General features: G+C 38.7%; 1 protein-coding gene across 2 annotated transcripts; it reads right to left on the bottom strand.

The window, feature by feature from the left end:
• Positions 1-536: 536 nt before the first annotated feature.
• Positions 537-22738, bottom strand: BPNT1 (3'(2'), 5'-bisphosphate nucleotidase 1). 2 transcript variants are annotated; one of them, XM_055334338.1, is made up of 9 exons: positions 22589-22738; positions 16860-16986; positions 12976-13080; positions 12140-12247; positions 10993-11041; positions 9224-9315; positions 4826-5023; positions 2396-2501; positions 537-1178 (listed from the first exon to the last, which is right to left on the bottom strand). In XM_055334338.1, exons 2-9 carry the CDS (start codon positions 16977-16979, stop codon positions 1030-1032), a joined length of 927 nt encoding a protein of 308 aa, XP_055190313.1. In that variant the 5' UTR covers positions 16980-16986; positions 22589-22738; the 3' UTR covers positions 537-1029. The 2 variants fall into 2 exon arrangements, with proteins under 2 accessions (XP_055190313.1, XP_055190315.1); XM_055334340.1 differs by lacking the exon at positions 22589-22738 and adding an exon at positions 19480-19521.
• Positions 22739-24238: the final 1500 nt, after the last annotated feature.

The raw sequence follows: 24238 nt of genomic DNA, 5'->3' as shown, positions 1-24238 counted from the left end.
TGAGTGATTCTGGTATGTAGTTGGGTTTGAGAACCATTAATTTAAACTACTTGCCAAATCCAGTAACAGAGAAATTTATTTAAAAGCCCTGGAAGGAGACCTAAAAAAAAAAAAGAGAGAGAGAGAGAGACCTAAAAAAAGAAAAATCTGGGATCCCTGGGTGGCGCAGCGGTTTGGCGCCTGCCTTTGGCCCAGGGCGCGATCCTGGAGATCCGGGATCGAATCCCACGTCGGGCTCCCGGTGCATGGAGCCTGCTTCTCCCTCTGCCTCTGTCTCTGAGCCTCTCTCTCTCTCTCTCTGTGACTATCATAAATAAACAAATTTAAAAAAAAAGAAAAATCTGCACAGAATGTCAGAATAATTTTGATAGCTTATGTTATAATCTCCCCTTGAAAAGAACTAAGGTAAGTACCTAACTTGCCACAGTAAGGTATTGCACCGACGCAACAAGAATAAAGTAATGCCCACAGTAGACAAAATGTCATTTTAAAATACTACTTAAAAATTTTAAAAGGTGGAAAAGAACATAAAGAGCTAGAATTAAATAATTTATTACAAAGAAGCTTTTCCCATAAATCTGTTTCATCAACATACATGACATTTCAGTATATTCATAATTGGAGTAAGGAAAACTTAATACTACCGTGAAAAACAAAAATGAGATTCAGGTAACCATTTGTGATTCTGTGCCCTAAAGGAATCTTGTTCACAATAACAGGAATGTTGATTAAACAACCGACGAGATTGGTGTGCTGAAAGGAAACCCTCCTTTCATTCCTCCAAATACAAGGAGGAAAAGAACTGTAAAATGCTTACTTTATGAATCCTTCCGATCTCACAATTGGTCTGGGTGATTAATTAATCAAGAAATTCTTTCATTTCTCTCCCTACTCCAAAGTAACTAAATATAAATCACCAATCAACAATGAATAAGGTAAAAGTGGAACTCTAATTCCACTCAATTAGTTTTAAGGTATATTACTCTGAGAATCAAGTTCTTCTCCTAGCTAAGTACATGAGGTTTTCCTTTAAGGAACGAGTGCATTTTTAACAGATTCTGGAACTCGACTTGCATAGTAGTCGTAGTTGCGCAGCGTGGCCAGGACGCCCGCGGAGTTCATGTGCTTCACCTCCTTGTTGTACTGAAGGGCATTTCCATGGATATCAGTTAACTTGCCTACAGAAGAAACATCAATACAACATTAGCAGCTGGCCAGATCATTATGTTCCTAGTTACTTTTAAGTGCCTCTTACTTCCCTATGTAATAATATCAATTAATTCTGGATAAGATAGGAAAAATAATGAGTGACTATAAAGGTTAAGCTTAATTCACTTGAATTTAAAACTATAGAACAATTTTGATTAAAAAATATATTTTCTCCCTGATTAATTTCATTTAACATTTTTAATTCATATTTCTTGGTATCAATTAATTTCTCTTTTCCTGAGGTGATTACTTTTCCTGTTGGTTCTGCTCCATCACTACTATTCCCATTTTCAAAAGGGTTTTCTTCATTCTACCACTGAATATTAAACCTTTATTTAATAAGAGTTTAAGTGAAGTATGTTCATCAAATATAATTGTGTTACATTAGTTTCATTTAGCATCCTAATGAGATGGGATTGTGATAAATTTAACTCCCTTGTCATGGGATGCCTGGGTGGCTCAGCAGTTGAGCACCTGCCCCTGGCTCAGGGCGTGATCCGTGGTCTCAGGATTGAGTCCCGCATCGGGCTCGCTGCCTGGAGCCTGCTTCTCCCTCTGCTTACGTCTCTGCCTTTCTCTATGTCTTTCATGAATAAATAAATAAATCTTAAAAAAAATAACTCCCTTGTCATATAATATGCTGGTGGGATAATATGGATAATAGGAGAAAGGATAGAATAAAAATCAAGTGTTTTGTTTAAGACTAAAAGTAAACTGATGTCTAATATAAACTGAAAAATCATCTTAGTATGCATATATTATATATTTTCAGTCAGATTCTAAAAAAAAATCTAACTCCATGTTCTTAAGCACTAGGATTGCAATATTTACCAATATTGGCTTACATGAAACTAAGTGAGGTAAAGACGATGATGAACATTTTACTTTCCAAAAGGAAAAAAAAAAAAAGAAACCCTAGAAGCATTAAAGCCACAAATCCAGAAGGGTTTAATTAAATCAACTGTATGCAAATTAAAGTCCAAAAGGCAAGTAATAACTAAAGAAAAATTAATTTGCTAAAAAATTTACTTTCTCACTTCTGAAATGCAGGGTCGGATTTGACTAATCTCTAGGATTTATTCGAGCTTTTATATCCTCAGAGTCTAAAGTAATATACTGAAATAATTTGTCTTAGCATAATATAAAAACTATAAAGACTTTGATTCCCCAAAATAAAAGGACTGACCTCCCACAGCATGTAAAATAACTTCCGGAGCACAAGTATCCCATTTCTTACATCCAGGACTTGCGAATACATAGGCAGAGGCTTTGCCTTCAATCAGCTGAATAATCTGTAGGGTTAGAGGTAATAATTATCCCTAGATCATGAAGTGGTTGAAGGATAAAAGAAATTGCTTGTTTCTATCCAGTATAGTTCATCAATTCCTCTGTCAGACTCAGGTTAAAGCTTTCAGCCAATTTAAAGGACAGGAGTAGTACAGAGAAACATACAGAATACTATAGGATATAGAATAATATAGTGACCCAAAGGGGGAAAAGGTGGCTAAATAGGCTACAAGGAGGATATTGGAACAGTCTTCATAGTTCTACTTAGATAGTTTTCTTTTTATTATGTTGGCTTTTTTTCTTACTGTAAAAGCAATATACTGTATATTATAGAAAAATTTAAGATTTTTAATCTTGTAGACAAGTGATCATTATTACATAAAGGACAGAGTAACATCAAGTAGTAAATTAATTTATCAACTACAGTAAGTCCCAACAGATACACAATGCTGACTAGGCTAACAAGTGGTTTCTCTAGTCTCTGGAATCCTAGGTATTGGTGTTTCTACTACCAAAATATGAATTCTTAAATTGTCATCTTAGTAACTCAAGCAAAACGGAGGTCACTAATAGAAACTGTATGACTCTAAAAGAGTAATCTGCTATCAGGCTTTCATTAGTTACTTATTTTTTGATTATACTGTAAAATAATCAGTACTGTAAAATTCAGACCTCAAATATTCTGAAGAGACCAGACTGAAAGAAGGAAGAAAATCTCAGTAAACACAATGTAACAAATTGCCCTTCTTAGTATTATTCAAGACACCATCATTAAACCTTGCTGTAGACTTTTATGTAAAAGGTTTTTCCTTCACCTAACAAATACGTGTTGAGTCTTATTATGTGCCAAGAACTATTTCAGGTATATTTTCTTGAAGGAAGAAGGGCTATAGCCTTCATTAGACTCTTAAAGAGTCCTTGATATAAAAAAAAGTTATTAACTGTTCAATAAAGTCTTTTTATAGAAGAAAGGGTGGAAGATGTGGAGGATGGGGCCTTTGTTCCTAAGGAGAATGGTGCCCCTTGGGAATAAAAGACAGAATGGGATTTTTGTAGCTATAAAATTTAGGGCAAAGAGAAATCACACCTGTCACTACTTAGAATTAGTGACGACCAAGAATACATTTTTACTTTGAAATGTTTTAGATATCCCCCCCCCAAAGTACTACTATTTTTAACCTCCCATTTTCATCCTCTTAAAAGTAAATCCCTTTGGAAAAATCTAAAAATAGTTGATTATTGCTTCCAAAGGGTAGGTGAAGAAAAAAGAATCCCACTCAGTTCAGTAAGCATTTACTATTTGCCCTCCCCATGCCAGGCATACAAGTGTGAGATGCACATGCATTGGGAACTATAGCCAGTCCGGTATCATGAGTATCTGAGTTGGGGGATGTCACGAGATAAGGCTGGGTGTGTTCAAGGGCCAAAAAATATAGAGGGATTTACATTCCATTCTCACAGGCTTGGATCTTAAATTGTTGTGCAGGGAGTAATCCAAGGATTTCGGGCAAGGGAGTGACATCCAGTAAGTTTTGCATTTTAAACTATTCTGTGGTATTGTGAGACTGGGACTTAACACACAGACCATGTGGAAGCTACTGGAAAGTCTGGGGGAAAAAAAAAAAAGAAAGTCTGGGGGATGATGATGGGTGCAACTAGGATGGGGGCAGCTGAGATGGACAAGAGGAGATATTCAGGAGGAATTAAGAAGATACAGAGATAGGATGGGAGGAGTCTAGAATGACTTTCAGGTGTTTGGCTGGAGCAATTAGGAAAATAGTGGTGCCATTAAGCAGACAGGAAATAGGAGGATTGCACAGGAGAGCAGGAAGAAAAAGGAAGAGATCCAATTGGGTCTGTTGAATTTGAGATATCTGAAGTACGTCATCATGATGATATCCAGGGAGCAATCAGATGAGAAGAGATTGGGGCTAGGGATATAGATTCGATTTCACAATTCTCTCAGGAGGCTGGAAGGCTTGGTGAAAGAATGGGGAAAGTATCTAGGAAGGAGCAGGCAGGCCTATCCTTAGGGTCCCCAGAAGAAAGGTGTAGGAAGTAACCCCAGTGGGTCCTCGAGAAAACAAAGGCTGCCAAGAGGCATAGGATCCTATCCTAATGGCTTCTGTTAGCACTGAACTCTCTTAGATAAAAAGACTTGAACCATCATATTTTTTTTAAAAAATTCAAATGTTGCTGAAATGTGCTTTCAATGGTCAATTACAACTTCTAATTCCTTTTCCCAGCTCTTATTTCACATTTTTCAAAAGCTCAAGATTTCTTTCCATGATTTAATTGCATTCCAGCGGAAGGGCAGACATTTTCATACCTTATTTCCTGCTCCTCCCACTCGCAGTACATCATCAGGGTTCATGGCAGTGACACAGTCAGTCACCAACTTGCTATTATGGGACCGGGTTGTTGTGATGATGTGTTTCCCAGCAGGCACCTCTTTCAGCTGAAATCCAAAGGCACCCAAACCTAAAACTCCCCAGATTGTCCTCCCCAACACAGCATCTGGTCCTGCCTATATAAATGAGTGAAACAACAGCAAATCTTGTAATCATCTGGAGAAAAATGTCAGCCATACATAGAATACTGATTTGAATTAGCATCATGATTTAAAAAAATAATAATGTAATAAACAACAAGAACAATATTATCCACAATGAAATTTTCCTGAGATAACCAACTGATTATTCTCTTGTTGTTTGGGTAATGAGTGAGGTTTGAGAGCTACTGAGGGGAACTTATGGTTATTCCTTAGTCCTCAGGAAAGAAAACATCATATAGTGATTCTCGTCTCTCTCTGAATCAGCCAGTGATCTTATTATTGTATTTGAATATAGCTGTTTGCAAGAGGACCTGAAGTCCCCAGGAAATGAAACACCATATATTGATTACCACTTTTCATTATCCAAGGAACAGCCAGGATCTTGTTACTATGGGAATAAACGTAATGGCAATAACGTATTCTGCTGCTATGGAGACAGGGCAACTGAATAGGCTGGTACTGAAGAGTAGCCATGGAAGATGGGGCCAAAGTTAAAGATTTTATTGACAATTGTGGTGGTAAAATAATGGCAATGACAATGCAATCTAAGCATCTGTATTTTCCTCTGCAGAGGTCAAAGAATTTTCAAACATACCGTTATAACTACACACTTCATATGGAAAAACATGACCTGGATTTCATGGAAAGTAAAACTGATGCATAAAATGATTAACACAGACATTGTAACACCATCTTGTTAATACAGTAAACCTATATTGTAGACATACAGACATATATTTTACCGAATACTACGCAAGTACCAGACACTGTACTAAATGCCTTACATGTATTATCTCATTTAATCCCCAAACAATTCCTTGTTGAAGCAAGTATTATCATCCTTGTTTTCCAGATGAGAAAAATGAGATTTGGAATCATTAATTAACCTGACCAAGGACTCCAGGAAGATAACCAAATTCAGGCTAATAGGCAGTATTCTTCATCACTAAACTATACTGCCTCATTTTCCTTGTTAAAATGCTTTCAGACACATCATCTTATTTGCCCACTAGTGGTACTCTGGCTACTGTTACAGTGAAATATGCTTACGCTGTAGGTAGGATTCCCTGGGAAGCAGACTCTGAGACAGGTGGGGTGTTTATTATGGGCCATCCTTGAGATTAACCCCCATGGAAGGGAAGGAGGCAGCATGAGTGGACAGAGGGAGACACAGAGCTGTGATGCAGACCCAGCAACAGTCTCGGCTGGCCCAACAGGGAGCTCTGAAACTAGAATGGCCCTTCAGGGTTATAAAAATTGGAAGGAAGTACCAGGCACTTATACAGTAATCAGTCACTAGAAATGGACTGCCTCGAGAAAGGGCTCATCACAGGGCCACGAGGCTCGTTACAGGTGGCAATCCTTGAAGAGGCTGCCGGCTGAAGGCTGTCTGCCCCACAAATGGGGCAACAAAGGAACCAAAGTACAACAATGGGTGCTCAACATATGTTCGTGTGCTTCCTGTGTTCACTCTCAAGTCTATAATATAGGAGAGTCTTAGAACCTGAAAAGGCTCTGGTGCCCACTGGGCTTTAGCTTGATTGCTGAGACAAATTTCATGCTTTCAAGGAAACTAGTTTATTAATGCAGCTCTCCAGTTATTCTGAAAAAGAAAGGAAAGCATCCTAAAGAGTGGACATGGGTATTCTGGTTCCAAAAATGTCCTATTCCCTCCATAAGTGAATATGTAGGCAAATAGGATGTGTGACCAAGGAATCAGCACCACAGTGAGGTAAGTGCAACCCCACAAGGTAGCCAGCCAGCCCTCCTCTGTGCTCCAGATCTGTCTCTCTCATTCAAAGCACCACACCAACTTTCTGGGAGATAGTTGTCATCTTACTGTGCTGTGTCATCTTACTTCATAATGGTTAATTATGATTCATGATGGTTTTTTTTTTTAAAGATTTTATTTATTCATGAGAAACAGAGAGAGACAGAGAGAGGCAGAGACACAGGCAGAGGGAGAAGCAGGCTCCACGCAGGGAGCCCAATGCGGGACTCGATCCTGGGTCTCCAGGATCATGCCCTGAGCCGAAGGCAGACGCTCAACCGCTGAGCCACCCAGGGTCCCCTGATTCATAATGGTTAAGAAACTCTGACATAAAGACAGATTAGGTTTCTTTGGATTAAGCCATACTGTTTTTCTTTAAGTGCCTACCAGCTCCAGTACCTGTTAGAATACTAAAGTTTGAACTATTATCTGGCTCAAGAAAGCACTTTAGAGTAATGACTAAGAGTCTGGACCTGGGTTTCTTTCTTTCTTTTTTTTTTTTTTAAAGATTTTATTTATTCATTTATTTAGAAAGACCAAGAGAGAACAAGTGCAGAGGAGGGGCACAGGGAAAGGGAAAGGGAGCATCCCAAGCAGGCTCCACGCAGAGGGCAGATCCCAACTTGGAGTTCAATCTCACAACCCCAAGATCATGACCTGAGCTGAAATCAAGAGTCAACACTTAACCCACTGAGCCACCCAAGTGACCCTGGACCTGGGTTTCAATCTCCAGATGTGTCAATGACAAACCGGGTGGTCTGGGGAAGTTACTTGCCTCAGTTTCCTCTTCTTTAAAACAGGGAATCAATCAATCAGGCATTAAGGCTTCCTCAAAGGACTGTGGTGTGTTTTAAATGAGATAATGCATGTGAATCCCTTGAGCCTGGCAGCACACAGTAAGCTCTAGACAAATTCTAGCTATTATTATTATATGGATGACTATTTAAAATTGAACATCCAGCCTTGAACACCATCAAAAAAGCTGAGCCACTTTTCCACTTGTTGCAACAAATATCAAGGCATAATAAGCAAGAGTGAAGGAGGAGATAGTGCAGAGGAACTGTGGTGAAGGGTGAGGCAGCAGTGGGAGAAGCAGAAGGGAAGGATGTGAACTGGCACAAGTCACCTGCCTCTTTTCTACCTCCTAGTGGGGACAGAACCCTAACTATGTTTCTCACCTTGGCTTCATTCTTGTGTTCCCTTAAGTTCTGCTTTTCATTGTTCTGTGGAAAACGAATACAATTGTTCTAATCTCAGGAAGAAGTGATGGAAAGTATTAATAACCCCTAAGCACCGTGATCATCTTCTGGTGAAAAGTGCCATGCATTACAACATTATCTATGAACTAAATGCCCCTCTTTTAAGTAATGGTATTAACTTACTTAAAAGTTTACATAAAAACCGCAAACTTGTGTCTGCATATAATGCTGCATGAAGATTAAAAGTCCCAGTAAAAAAAATTAACAAACACTTAAGCAACTCAGTATGGGCGACTTTCCCAGTAATGTACTATTTTTGCTAAATAATCTTAAGCACATGATTATAAATAAAAAGTTATAATCATACACATGAAAAAACAAGTTGATCTTAGAAGCAGAGGTTAATCCTCCTGCTCTTAACTCGGATTAGAGTAGAGATTCAGAAGTAATAGTCCCCACTCTGGTTACTTTGATTCTCCAAAGTCCTATCAAGGTCACACTAATCTAAATACCTCAAATATCTTACTGTGATGATTTCCTTTAACACTTAAGGTGATTTCTATGGTACAGTTCTGCTTTGGAATGACAGCTGTCTCTTGCTTCTAAGGAAGACAGTTTCTTTTTTCTTTCTTTTTTTTTTTTGGGGGGGGAAGACAGTTTCTTTAGAGTATAATAGAAAGTCAAAGCAGATCAGAGAGACAAAATAAGAGAAATGAGTGCAAGAAGTGCAAGAGCATATCTAGTTCTGTTAACAATGCTAACTGCAATTTAGGCGCTATGTATTATTACCTGGAAAACAACATGGCTAGCATCTTTCCTTGGCTGAAATGGTTCATTTCTTCAACATGCTTCAAGAACTACCTGTAAATCAGGTGTCTCAATGACCAAACTAATCAAGAACCATATCAATAATTCCCAAACTTTTGCATTTCAATCAGGAGGTGTACATTAAAAATAAAAAATCTACGTAAATTACACAGTTTATCTGGGTACACACAGGTACGTTTATATTCCTGGTATCAATGCCCCAAGAGGTTCTGATTCAACAGGTCTGGGGGAGGATCTGGAAAGCTGTTTTTGTAGACCTCCCCAATAACTGTACAGGCAAGGAAGCTAGAAACCACTGGATTAGATAACATAAGGAAACCATATAACTATAATTATTTATCTAATAAAATATTTTTGTATTGTTTATAGTAATACCTGGTAGTTGTAATATGGCTGGTTAATAACTCCTGCTATGGCTTTTCCCTCATAAGCAATTCCAATAAGAACTGTCACATTGTCAAGAAGACCTGTGAAGAAGAAATGAATATCAAGAACATCAATTATATAACTTTCTCATATCATGACTCACCATCAGAACATTAATGGCTCTAAGTTATTTTTGGAATAAAGGTAAGAAATCTGTAATGATTCATCTACGATCAATCCTACTGCTCGCAAAATGCACAAATTATAAGAGATAGCTGGCCTGAGACAGAAATAGGATGTATAGCCACTTAACTGAATCGATAGACATGGTCTCATTAGTACAGTTTGTGAGCCACTGGAATAATGCAGCCATAACTCCGCAGCCTTTACCGCTAGATTCCTGTGCCCCTCTGCCACCATCCATGGCACTCCCACCAGGATGAGATCGCTGGATCACTCTACTCCAGGATCACTGTCTAGATCTGCATTTCAAGTCTCTAAGGTAAAGTTTCTCCAAGTGGAGTCTGCAGATTATCAAGTGGCATCAGAATTACCTGGCCCAGGGATACCTGGATGACTCAGTGGTTGAGTGTCTGCCTTTGGCTCAGGGCGTGATCCTGGAGTGTTGGGATCAAGTCCTACATCAGGCTCCCTATGGGGAGCCTGCCTCTCTGTCTATGTCTCTGCTTCTGTCTCTGTGTCTCTCATGAATAATCTTTTTTTTTTTTTTTTAAAGAATTAACTGGCTTAATTTCTTTTTAAAAGTAGGCCTCATGCCCAACATGGGGCTCAAACTCACAACCTTGAGTTCAAGAGCCACGTGCTCTACCGACTGAGCCAGCTAGGCACCCCTCAACTGGCATAAGTTTTAATACGGATTCTCAGGGTCCTTCCCAGAGCCAGTAAATCAAAATCTCTGGAGGTGGGGTTCCAGATCTCAACAAGCTACCTGGGTGCTCTTATATCTACTAAGCTGGTTAGAGCTTCCCTATTTCTCAATGGATTATAGTGATGTTTTACTGCACACACATCCATACACGTGCATACATACTGTATGACTGACTCATTATAAATATGCCTTACCCAAGAACAGAGAAAGTTTTTTATAATGACTATGAGAAATTTTTTTATTTAAGTCATGAAGGTGAGAACCGATATAAGAAAATCTGTGTGTAGATCTCTGTTTCAAAAATAAAACTCTAAGCTTATATAGGCTCTGCTGCTAAAACCTAAAACTCTGGCTCTGAGCCTGGTCTTTTTACTTTAATGCTGCCAATTTTTTTTTTTTTTTAAATTTACTGCTTTCTAATTTTTCTCATCTTAGACAATTTCAGAAAGGAGAAATACTGTACTGTGTTCCCAAACTCATCTTTAAAGGTGAAGCTATGAGTGAGAAAGCAGCTCACAGGCGAGGGGAGGGTGGTGGTGGCAGAGAACAGCTTGGCCTTTCCTTGTTTTCTGCCCCAACAGGGCTGTGGGTTCAGTAGTCCCTCTGTTAACCCCGGCTTCATGTAGTTATTCTTACCTGGGGGACATTAGAATTGTGGCACTGGTAGAGGGTCGGAGGGTGGGATTTAAAGAGAATGAATTTTCTCTCTCTGTCATGACAATCATTGATACACAATAACAGCGAGGATGAGTACATGTACAGCTTTAGGGCATAAACATAAAATATGATACTGGGTTGTTATGCAGCAGATGAAATATTAAGTGTTTCCAACTAAATATCATATACTAGACTTATTGCCATTGAAAACAAAGACCAAAGAGATACTGACCTTCAGTATATTCCTTGGTACCATCCAGAGGATCAACCCAGACCACAAGCTAAAAAAGAGGAAATATCCAAATTAAGCATATATTATTTTAAAAATAGGAGTAAGTAGATTAAAAATACCTTTTTTTTCATTTTTGAAGTTATGTTATGAGTTGCTTAAGCTAATGTCATCAGTTTTGTGACTGAAAAACCTTATTGTTCTGTGATCATGGAAAAAGTCCATTTAAATTAGAGAAAAGTCTAATTTAAGAATTTTAAATATGAAATGCTTAACTGGTAAATTTACTGTCACCTGAACAATAAATGCAATGCTATGAACACACTGAGATCTAGGTGGTAGTGCAGGGAAAACTTTAAAGTGGCACCAAAAATGTTTTAAACAATGTGCAGCTGCTACTCACTTTGACATATAAATGATTAAAAAAAAAAAAGAATGACACTTTAATTTTAACTAAAGGACACCATTTATACACAGCAAAGAAAAACAAATGATTTATAAACTGACAGTAGACTAAAAAAGAAATCCCTTCTGCTTAGGACTTCAACATGATTCAGGAGATGCATTACCCACCAGAATTACGATGCTTAATGAGAATCTGTGAATGAGGCATACTTCTTATGGAAGATACCATGTCTCATTTTCCTTGTATCCTCCCTACCACAGAGCAAAGTGCCTTACTCACAGAAGGTATTTGATGAATGCGTGTTAAATAAATCAAAATCCAACAACTAAAGATTTATGATAGTTATCTGAAGCCACAGATTTAACTTAAGCAGCTTTAAAAGTAAGGTGAGTTTTATGGCTTTCCAAACATATAATACAGAATGACCTGTTTCATCTCCTTCCAGCCCCAATTACCAATGAAATGCTTTACTACCAAATCTACTAACAAATCAGATGTTCTCCCTATAAGTATTTTTAGAGCAGAGAAGAAACTGACAGGATGAGAAACCGAACCCTAAATTAACAGGTCACACATTCCATATGGTTGCCTGACACTTCTGTGCCAGCCCTGAAAGATTTCAATATTCCTGGTTGCCCTCTATCTTATGTCTCTACCAGCTTTTCAACATTACAGGCAAGTTTTATTTCCTAGAGCAAAAAACAGGAAGGTTAACAAAGAATGAAGTAATCATATGGATCATACATCTTCTTCTTTAATAGCACTGTACTGGGATGGGCATGGCTGCTGCAGTATCTCCTCCCACTGACCATCTTCGATGAGCTCCTGATCCACTTCTTCAAAAGGCAGATCCTAAAACAGATAACATTGGTGGTTCCTGAAGCTGTTTGGTATTCACAGAGCACCCTTTCTTTGTCTTAGTAACAGGAGAAATGCAGCATCATTATTCACTAGGCCTTCCTGTTTCCCATTTATGGCTAGGGCTTACATGAGTCAAAAAATAAAGCAAACAGAATAAAATTGTAAAAATGACCATATATGGCTCATCAAAGTTGACTGCCAAAAAAATCCCACCTTTATTATCTTACATAGTTTAAAAAAAAAAAAATCTAAGTATTACAAACACTTAAATAAGTGGCTCTGACATCAGATACTTCTCTCTCAATTACATGAGATATTAATTCCTTCATTTTAACCATGTTATAGTTTTGGATAAGCATGCAAATGACTCTAATAAAAACAAAACACCAGAAACCACAAAATCCATTTTATTCCAAAGTTCTAGAACTCTGCCCATCTTATAGTTTGCATGCTGAATATTACAACAGGAACCATATCTTCTATAGTCAAGAATTGAGACATCAGCCTAGAAATGGATTAAAATATTTTATAAAAAAAATTTTTTTATAAGCAGACATTTCCTTCAAGTCCAAGGAACAGGATGAGTATTTTGGTGTTACAACACCAAATAGAACGCTGGAAGTAGTAACAGTGGTATATATATCATTAAAGTGGCAATTATAAATCCATACGGTAAACAGTCATTAAAAAAAAAACACTGTATTCCTGGCAAGTCTTACCTCTTCCCCTATAATTGTTAGTTTGGGGAATTTCCGTGCCAGTGAAGAGCATATGCTCATTTGTGCTAATCGGTCCGCTTTGGTCTGCAGGTCTGTTGCACAGGTCTGCAACAAAGAACGAATATTTTAGCAGAACTAACACGAAATAAGTTGTTCTCCGATTCCTAATGCATGAGTGTTTATGTCATTTAAATTGCACTGTTTTTAGGTTCATGGAACTTAACACCAAAGGGGTCAACTAGTTTCCTGGTTCGGATTTTCTCAAGGGATTTTTAAGTGGTTAAAGTTTGGAAAGGAGCTGTTAGATTATTATAGTCTAAACTTATTGAGAAATCCCCTTCATAAGATCTCTGGATCAATCTTTTGCTTCAAAAGATGAAGAGATAGGAAATTCATAACTTTTCAAGGCAGTCAAAGCTGAAAACTATCTTTAGCTGTTTGAAAGGTATCCCCAATATGGATCCTTCTATAACTTCTACTCACTAATCTGCTACTAATCTACTACACATCTACTTTCTTAATAATTCAAGAGGTCCTCTGGATGATAGAAAGAATTCCTATTTCTAAAATATAAAAAATGTGAAAATGAACAGCAATAACATCTGATATACACAGCTTACCCCTAGAATTCTCAATCACTATGTCAGACAGTTATTCTAGTGAAAGACAATGCAAAATCTTGCAACTGACAGCCACAACCTCTCTGTTAGTCTGTTTTCACAGAATTATGACATGTTGCAATTTATATATGCCTCGTTAGGTAGAATTATAGATTGTATTATTTTAAATAGTAAAAGTTTTATAATACTTTTTAGTGAAACAAGGGATGATTAAGAAAATCAAAGACTTTTATGCCATGCTGAAGTCTGCTGGTTACCTTAATGCAAAGAATGAGTCTGCTGGAATGGAGGGCCACAAAGACAGAGATATTTGTTTTACTTCCTAAAGAACTGTGTCTGTTACACCATAGGTACTCTAGAAATATCTGTTGAAACTTCTTAAAAGAACTGTTAAATTTGCAGATGACATAGATCAATCAAGTCTAGAGACTACTCTCTATAAAGTAGACACATGGACAGCCATTAAGTATATGAGGAAAGCTATTCCAATTCTTTTCTTGTCCAGGATAATATTCCCTGCTCTTTCTACTGACATAGTGCCAGATCTCATCATTCTGAAATACTTTGTGTGACAAATTTAATTCTGCTCTGCCTCTTTTAATTCTGCTGCCTCAATAAATGGATATAAAGTACTAAAATGCCTGACCAGTACAGAGGAAGGGCCAATTATTATCTTTATCACCTATTACCTGGAAGTCCCTGACCAGTTCAGAGGACAGGGAGATCATTACCAGTGCAAAGGACAGGGAAATTATTACCAGTACAGAGGACAAGGAAATTATTACTATTTTTCCATTACTCCTTAGCAATAGACTGCAATGTGGTACACCTAATATAATCACAGCATAAAATCAATTTAAAAATAAGTGATGCCAAGGAAACTCTCTGAAAAGAAATGGTCAAAGATATTGGCAGTGGTGGCATGGTGGATAGTTTTTGTTTATTTTTGCTATTTTTCTCCATTTCCTGTTTTTCATAAAAGAAAAAAAATACTTACCAAAAAAGAGAGTAACATTAATACCCTTTTGAAAGACACTTTTGGTTTATCATTGAGCATGTATGTTGTCAACTTAAAACCTCTTTCTTAAACAAATATAAATCAGATTTACTTCTTATTACTTGAACATGAATATTTTGGAAACTTATAATTATTCTTGATACAATATCCTGTTAGATTTGGACCTCTTTTCCCAGTGTTTGTAACTTTTTCAACACTTATTCTGTGATCCAATATATTAACTACTCTTCCCAGGTTAATTTTATTAATAATATTGGTAAATATGTCTCTATATCCTCCTGTTCTATGACACTTTTGAGAAGACACATTCAATGAATTTTTAAAACTGTACTTAAGTTAATGGTTAAAGAGAATAGGAAGGAGTCAGAAGCAGAGTCCTATGATCTGTCACCAATGATCTTTCTAGATTGATGTGAGTCATGAATTAAAATGAAATGTATGAGTAACATTGTTCACCCACTTATGGACACACCTAACAGTGGTTCAAGATGGGGGATGGGAGATGTCATCTCCATGTTTACCAATCATTTAAATCTTTTTTGTTAATGGATCATGAAAATTTTTTTTCTGAAATCAAGATATCTTATATATTACATCTACTTCCTATGCTATTAAGCCCATAGTCTATCAAAATTAAAAACGAGATTTATTTAACTTACGATTTTCATTCTTCTTTTTTTAAGTTTTATTTATTTAAATAATCTCTATACCCAACATCAGGCTTGAACTCACAACCCTGAGATCAAGAGTCAGGTGCTCTTCTGACTGAGTCGGCGAGGCACCACCCTCCATTTTTATTCTTAATTTTTCTTCTAGTCAGAGGAGATGGGGAGGGAGAGGGACAGAGGGAAAGAGAATCCCAAGCTGACTCCACACCCAGCACAGAGCCCAGAGCCTAATGCAGGGCTGGATCTCAACCCTGAGATCATGACCTGAGCTGAAATGAAGAGTTGGACATTTAACTGACCAAATCACCCAGACACCCCATTCTTAATTTTTAAAAGCACTTATATTGAATGTCATGTAATTGGCTCATCTGAACTTATTACTAAGTTGTTTTTTACTCATATTTTTGGCCATTTTTTTCTGCTAATAGCTTCTGATAAGTCAGCCTCATGCCTGACTTATCATAAAGGAGTGACTTAACTATAATTCTTTCTAAAAATCATTTTAATGTTAATGGTTAATCATATCCTATAATTTTCTCACTTGGTCAAAATTACACTATGACCTCCTTTAAAAGTTATAGTAAAAAGTTTCCATATATTTATGGAAACTTACATTTAAAAATTATAGTGTGAAATGATAACCAAATCTTATAGAAGAAATTATATTTTAAACTAGAACACAAGCATGGTAGGATTTTCTTTTAAGAATCAACTATCAAAAAAATAATAAATAAATAAATAAATAAATAAATAAATAAATAAATAAATAAATCAACTATAAAAGGGCACCTGGGTGGCTCAGTCAGTTGAGTGTCTTCCTTTGGCTTGAGCCATGATTCCAGGGTCCTAAGACTGAGCCCCACATGGGGCTCTCTGCTCAGCAAGGAGTCAGCTTCTCCCTCCAGCCCTCCCCCCACTTGTGTGTGCACACTCTCTCTCTAATAAATAAATCAAATAAAAAAAATAATCAAGTATCACTAGGGGCAACTGGCTGGCTCAGTCAGTAGAACCTGCAACTCTTGATCTCAGGGTTGTGAGCTCAAGCTCCATGCTGGGTGTAGAGCTTACCTAAAAAACAAAACCAACCAAAAAGAATCAACTATCACCATAAACTATCTTTATGATAATTTACTTACTTTTTAAAAATTTATCTAAGTTTTTAATTACCATACTAGGGGGAAAATAAAACCACCTTGTTCTGTGTTTCTTTTCCACGAAGAAGGAAAAAATTTAAAGCTCTGAATATAAGGAATACTAATTTATATGCCAGGTTTTACCAACATGCCAAGTTCCCTAAGCACTGAACGTCTTGTAAGAGATTACTTTAGGATACGAAATTGGTTACGGTACTCTGGGGCTGGACAGCAGTCAGAAGGCTTAATCATACAAATGAGAGTTTTGGATGCAGGAAGCCTGGAGTCATTTTCAAAGCAGAAACAGAGACTATTTGAACTAAGGGTCCTGCAATCTCTGTAGGGGAGACATTAACTATTTCAACCATTGAAGTGTCCAGATTATTATATCCTTTAGCTAAGACAAAAATAAAGTCAGTATGAAATGAGATGAGACTTTCAGTACCTTCTGCACGATACCCAGATCTCCTTCAGCAATAACACGTCTGACTATGGTTCCTGCCTTCTGAGCAATAGAATATGCTGAGGCAACCAGCCGCATCAACACAGTGTGACTGGAAGCCATGATAAGCCTAAGGAGAAATTAAGAGAAATGTTGTGTTACTTTCAAGGCCAACTCCTGGTTTCAGTCACTTGAATTCAATTCAACACATAGTTTCTGAGTATTTAACTGTGTAGACCTTTTATTAAATATTTACTAAGAGACTTGGAAAAAACCTCAATTTTAGCATTAACTCTCTCAATACATTGTATTACTATACAATGTATAGTATATACTATATACAGTATATGTATACTATACATTGTATATATATATATGTACAGTATATGTATATAGTATATACTATACAATACAATCCTTTCTCTCTGCAGATGAAGCATTTTGAAGCAGGGGGAAAAACAGGCCTCAGTCTATGAGCATGTAAAAAAGTTTTATGTATGAGGTGTATCTATGTACAGGCAAAGGCCGTGGAAAGTGCGTCAGGGGCTAAAAAGATACAATATCTGCCACAAGCAAGCTAATATTTTGGTGGGTTGGGAGTAAAATATTGTAACTTAAACTCTGTAAAGTAAAACTGGTAAGAGCCAGAGAGGTACGAGTAGCATAAGGCATATGGGTGTAGGTACAGAGTAATTAAAAAGAGGATGGCTTGCATATTATTACAGTTAGAGTCTAAAAACCAATGAATGTTCCATTAGAGACTAAATAAGATGTAATATGCTGGCCATTTACTACCATCAACATCAGTTGCCAAATAAAGAGAACGTGCAACATAGCTAACTGGGGTGAAGACCAATCCCCTGGAAAAGTAATAAGTGTCAGAATAGCCCCTGGCCCAATGGAATATACAGGAAAAACAGTCTTCAGGACAGAGTATATTCCTCTTTGAAAATACAAATTCAAAACCTGCATTTTTAGTTACTGTTTTCAGGCTAGGATGTACCACTCAAACTCCCTTCAGGTCTGAAGGGCATTCCCCCAGCTATTAAGGGTACCATCAACAGATGGCCTTTAGCTGCCACTTTTCTTTGAAAATTTATCTGCTAAGAAGAGTCATTACACCTGATACCAGTTAACAAAGGGGATGGACTTAAAGGTCACTCCACACTCCAACTGGACTGCCACCCAACTCTCCTGGGTCATCCTAGCTTCTGGAATGCCCAGCAGTGAGGGAGGCCTTCACTGAGACTGCATCACGGCCCAACTCTCTACTCCCCAGGGCATCACTACTTTGTCCACACTTCCCACAAGTGACCCCAAGAACATTCCCTAGCAAATCTCTTGGCCTTTATCTCTGTCTCAGAGTGCTCACAGGGAACCAACCAATGACAAAAACTCTCACCACTCTAACTGAATTGGGTCAACGTTGTTTCAATGCAACAAAGGAACACAATACAGAACACAAGGGACATTATGAACCTCAATTCAGCAAGAGTCATTTTTCTACCACCAATTTCTGACTGCGTGTTTGATTTGATGTGCCTTTTAAGCTCTTTGTGTCTTTTTTCTCTCATCCTCATTCCATTGACGGGGATTAGGAACATTAATTGAGGCAATAAACAAGTGAAGTGTAAGAAACCCTTCAGAAGGAGAACAGAATTGAATCTGACGTAAGGTAATGCATCCCATACTGTGACCAGGAGCTGTCTGGAGTTAAGATGAAAATAAAATGAATTCCTATGCATTTAAATTCTGCTTATCTTATTACAACATAATCAGGCTAGATTTATTTTACAGGTATGCTAGGTGAAAAAAACTGCTTATGAAAATGACTAATTCAGAACAAATAGAAAACAGGAGAAATAATCCAGCACTTTGTTGACCTTATCTCTACTTCCTTATTACCCATGACCTGCTACATATCTGATTTATTCTACACTGGAAAAGGTAGTCTTCAGGCAAATAATCATGTACTACCCAAATGTCTTAACTACTGAGGATATTTTAATATGTGCTGGTCTGCTCGTTTAGTCCCCATGTTATATAAAAGGCCATTAGTGAAAAGCAGATCATTTTCCCTCACTGCACGGTAGTGCTATAACTTTTCACTTAGGTAAGATATCACTTACCTTTAAGCCAGTTAAGAAATCATTCTAGCCTTGTCAGGCTTCACATATGACTAAACCACTTCTATGTTTGTCATGTCCACAGTATTTTCTTCTAAATAAAAACTTAGGCTTTATCTACTACATCCCTCACAAAATGCCTACTATATGAACTGCCAATTAAAGCTAACACCGGTTTCATAAGAACGTAACAGGTTTGATGTAAAGCATAACAGTGATTTTTAAAGAGATCCTGCAGATCACTTTTAGTTGACAAATAGAATATTCCTACCAATTTCTCTGAAATACTTCTTCAGTCCAAATATAATTAGTAATGAAATATTATTACCCCTTGTCTTGTCTAATATTTTTCTTACATATTTTTTAAACAAATGGATACAATTTTGGCCCTTATTAAAGAAAATGAGCCTGATTATATTATCAAAACTTATCTATAAAAGAGGTTCCTGTTAGCTTTTTTCATTTTGCCCCCGTCCTAGAACCCAAATGAGAATCACCTGTTGATAGTATTGGAGACCGAGGACCGAGCACTGAGCACCGAGCACCTGTACCACTGCTGCCACCACTGTCACCGCTGTGGAAAAGTTGCCTGCAAGTTGCTAACTTCCTTAGGCAGTTCAGATTATAAATACTGTACTTCCTTCCCTACCAGCTTTATGCCTCCTGGGTCCTAAAACACCACCCTTTGTGAACACATCTTTCTGACAGCTCACTCAAAAACAGCGTAAGGCAGCTAAAGGCTCAGGCACTGGAGTTAACTGCCAGTGTTCAAATCCGGGCTCTGGCACATTTTAGCTGTGTGATCTTGGGAAAGCCACTTAAATTCTCTGTGTCTCAATCCGCAAAATGGAGTTAATAATAGTATCTATACTATAGGGTTGTTGTAATTATTAAATGAGTAAAGCAGGTAAAGCACCTGTAACAGTCCCTAGCACAAGGTAAGCACTAAATCATACTGGCTAACCATTATTGAGATAATTGTCCTCATTACTGGTTATCCTGCAGAGACATCAGGGTAGTTTTAAAGACAAAAAAAATTCCTATAGCTTCTGCAACACTATTTTGACCCTGAGTATATATGTAATATGATAACCAATACAACCCTGAATCAAAGTACAGATTATTTTCCATAACATTCAGGCTAAAAGTATGTATGATAAAAGGTTGTATGCCACTAAAGGCTATCAACCTAACATCCCATCCTTTAAAAAACCCTTAGAGTTGCCAATAGGGCTAATTCTGAAGGATAAAAGCAGGAATCAAGTGATCCACTTCCTTTGATAGCCTGGGAAATCAATCTTGAGTTGAATATAAAGGTGCGGAACGCATGAGGATTAGGATCTAAAAATGAATGATGAGTTCTCAATCAGAATAGAAAGACTATCTTTTGAGACCTGATTAAGAGATGCTAAGGTTCAAGGTCATGTGGAAAAATAAAAATATGAGCAAAACAGAGCAAACTCTGAAAAAAGAACAATGAGCCAAGATTTTCTCTTTACTGGCTAGCAAAATATGATGTAAAACTATAGTAATTGAACAGTTTAGTCCTGAGCAGAATTAAATTCCAGAAGTAGATCCAGACACACTAAAGGGGGTATTTCAAATCATTTTTTTTTTCAGTATGGAAATGTACATGGATACGACTGGTACATACTTCCCCCATAACCTGCTACGGTATCTGCTCTATGGAGTAGAGCCAGGGGACAACTGTGCCCCGGGGACCCCAGGCCTTCCGAGCTACAGGCCAGCTGCAGAGGGCACAGGTTCCTGATGGTCACGGGGTGGCAGAGCTACTCTCCTCTCCCAGCCTTCCAAGAATGGGCGAATAACCTATGGTTAAGGGGAGACACCCGTTCTCTCGGGGTTGCCTGGGGTGGGTATTTCAAATCATAAGGGAAAGTTAATCATGCAAAAATGGTGGAAACAAATGCTAATCTTTATAACAAAATGTTGGATCCTTTTTGCATGCTTTGTATCAATATACTTTCCAGATCAATGCATGATTTTATCTTATTTTTTTTAAAGATTTCATGTATTCATAAGAGACACAGAGAGAGATTGGCAAAGACATAGGCAGAGGGAGGAGCAGGCTCCATGCAGGGAGCCCGATGCAGGACTTGAGCCCAGGACTGCGGGATCAAGACCCGAGTCAGAGGCAGACGCTCAACCGCTGAACCACCCAGGCATCCCCAATGCATGATTTTAGAAGTAAAGAGTGAAACCATAAAACCATAAGAATAAAGCTGCATGAAATATTTTGTAAATTTGGTAAAGGACTTTTTTAAGCACGAGAAGAACTAAAAATCTATATAAAAGAATATATTTGGGATGCCTGGGTGGCTCAGTGGTTGAACGTCTGCCTTTGGCTCAGGGCATGATCCCTGAGTCCTGGGATGGAGTCCCACATCAGGCTCCCTGCATGGAGCCTGCTTCTCCCTCTGCCTGTGTCTCTGCCTTTCTCCGTGTCTCTCATGAATAAATAAATAAATCTTAAAAAAAATAAAGAATATATTCAAAAATTTGCATAAAAATTAAGATAACAGTGTAACCAAACTACTGCAAAGAAAGCAGATTGACAAAATGAAAAAAAAGTAATTTGTATCACATACTAGACATCTGAGTTAATTTTGGTTATGTAAAGGGCTTTTAGGGGAGCCTGGGTGGCTCAGCCCCATAAGCTTCTGACTCTGGCTCAAGTCAGGATCTCAGGGTACTGGGATGCAGTCTGGAATCCTGCTCCCTGCTCAGCGGGGAGTCTACTTCTCCCTCTTCCTCTGCACCCCCCCAACCCCCCCCCAGGCCCTGCTGGTGCTTTCTGTCTCTCTCAAATAAATAAAAATCTTTAAGAAAGAGCTTTCACATCAATACGTTAAAAATGAAATACTCCAGTAGAAAAATGAGCAAAGGATACAAATAGGCTGTTGCTAGAAAAACAATGGCCATTTGTTTACACGAAATGCTTAACTTCATTATGAAAGAAATGCACATCAGAACAGTGAAAGATGACTGTTCATGTCTAAGAGTGGCATAGATAAATATGCGCGGGGTTGGCTGGCCCGTGACGGCGAGGGAGCATCCTCCTGACCTGTTCGGAAGGATGCAAAGTGGTTCAAACCTCTTAGGACGATTTTGCAAAGATAACTAAAAGCAAAACGTACACATCTTTTGAGCTAGCAATTAGATTTTCGGGGAAACCTGAATACATCAAGCAAGCCTACAAGCACGTAAGACAGACAGTAGGAAGAAAGTGTGCTCTGTGAACGAAATTTTAATTTCAGGCGTAAGGGGGTCTCTAAACCCGAGTGCACTAACGAGCCCAGGATCCAGGTTTCCCCTGTTAATTCTACGATCCACAGCCACGAAAGGACCCCGGAGCGCGAAAATAAACGCACCGATGGACAATTAAATTGCCGACACTCAAGAATCGAAGTCCGAAACGGCAACATCTGGAGGAGCAATCTGATTCATGCAAACTTTTCATTCTTTTTTTTTTTTTTTAAATCCCTGCAATCTTGTATCCGTGCAAAGGGGTGGAGTTGAGGGGAACCAATGAACGATTCAGATCTGCCCAAGGCCCTTGGCCGGACTCGCGGGGGGGACACTTACAGTGATAAGCCTGGAACAAAGCTAGACGAAAGACACCTGAAGGCTAACAGCGGAAGGCTATGAGGCAACCGGTCCCTCGCGGCGTCCAGCACCTGGCCGCCTTCCCGGCTGCAGGTCGCACGTCGGTGGATGGAGGACAAACCTACCGCAGCTACTGCGCATGCGGGAAATTCGGCGCAGGCGCAGAACGGCTACTCCCGCGGCCGCCGGAGACTCCCGCCCGCCGGAAAGGTCCGTGTCTCCGCGTTTTCCCCTGAACTCTCCGGCGGCGCGTGCCGCCTAATCTCGCGGGAAGAGAGAGGGGTGTCCGCTTTGAAAGATTCGTTCTGGCTTCGCGGGTTTTCCAGTCGCTTCTGTGCTGCCGGGATCGCGGAGGTCCGCGACCGCAGAGCCTCCACCCGCAGGTGTCCGTGGGCGGGCGGCAGGAGGCCCACGACGTCTCCTCCACCTGCGCTCCCCGCAGCAGCATGGCTTTATGGGAAACTGGCACTAGTGCTTTTTTTTTTTTTAAGTACTTATGAGATTCTTTTTTTTTAAATATTTTATTTATTTATTCATGACAGACACACACACAGAGAGAGAGAGAGAGAGAGAGAGGCAGAGGGAGAAGCAGGCTCCATGCAGGGAGCCCGACGTGGGACTCGATCCTGGGTCTCCAGGATCACACTCCAGGCCCACGGCGGCACCAAGCCACTGGGGCTGCCCTACATATGAGATTTTTTTTTTTTTTAATTTGGGATTTTTATTTTTTTAAGATTTTATTTATTCATGGGAGAGAGAGAGAAGTAGGCTCCATGCAGGGAGCCCAATGTGGGACTCGATCCCGGGTCTCCAGGATCACACCCCAGGCTGAAGGTGGCACTAAACCGCTGAGCCACTGGGTCAGCCCTACATATGAGATTCTTAAGAGTCTGTGACCCTTTCATGCCCTTGCCAGTAAATCCTGGGAGATACTCTCTTTTCCGGACCAGATGTTCCATGTTAATGATTTGGAGATTGCTGTTTGGTTTTTTGGGTTTTTTTTTTTTTTTTTTGGTTTTTGTTTTTCTTCATTCTATAAGGATTTATCATTCCCAAATCACAGTGAAAGAAACTTGGGCAATGTGCTAATTTTGTTTTCCATTATGCGCCTTGGAGATACCGCACTAAGAACTGGTATCAAAAAAGAAAAAAAGTGGGGACACCTGGGTGGCTCAGCGGTTGAGTGTCTGCCTGCCTTTGGCGCAGGGCGTGATCCCAGTTACGGGATCGAGTCCCACATCGGGCTCCCTGCGAAGAGCCTGCTTCTTCCTATGTCTGTGTCTCTGCCTCTCTCTCTCTGTCTCTCATGAATAAATAAATAAAAATCTTAAATAAATAAAAATTAAAGAAAAGAACTGGTCTCTGACATAAAACAATAACATTGCAGAATGTAATATTGTAGTTACAGTACTGAGGTTGACTGCTACAGACGTATTAAACTCTCTGAGTATTAAATGGTTACGTCCTATTTATATAGAACATTGGTCCAGTAACAAAACTGGAGAAGAGCAGCTGGAAATTTATCTCATTCAATGTTCAGAGATAAAAGGGTTAACCATGCATTCCATTATTTTCTGTAGGTACGTCCTTTTTTCATACTGAAATCCGATGGCAATTGAATTCTGATAC

The sequence above is a fragment of the Nyctereutes procyonoides genome, unplaced genomic scaffold, assembly GCF_905146905.1.
Source record: "Nyctereutes procyonoides isolate TBG_1078 unplaced genomic scaffold, NYPRO_anot_genome, whole genome shotgun sequence".
NCBI classification, from domain to species: Eukaryota; Metazoa; Chordata; class Mammalia; order Carnivora; family Canidae; genus Nyctereutes; species Nyctereutes procyonoides.
Note: the sequence above shows the minus strand (reverse complement) of the source record. Positions and strands in the feature narration are given on the sequence as shown.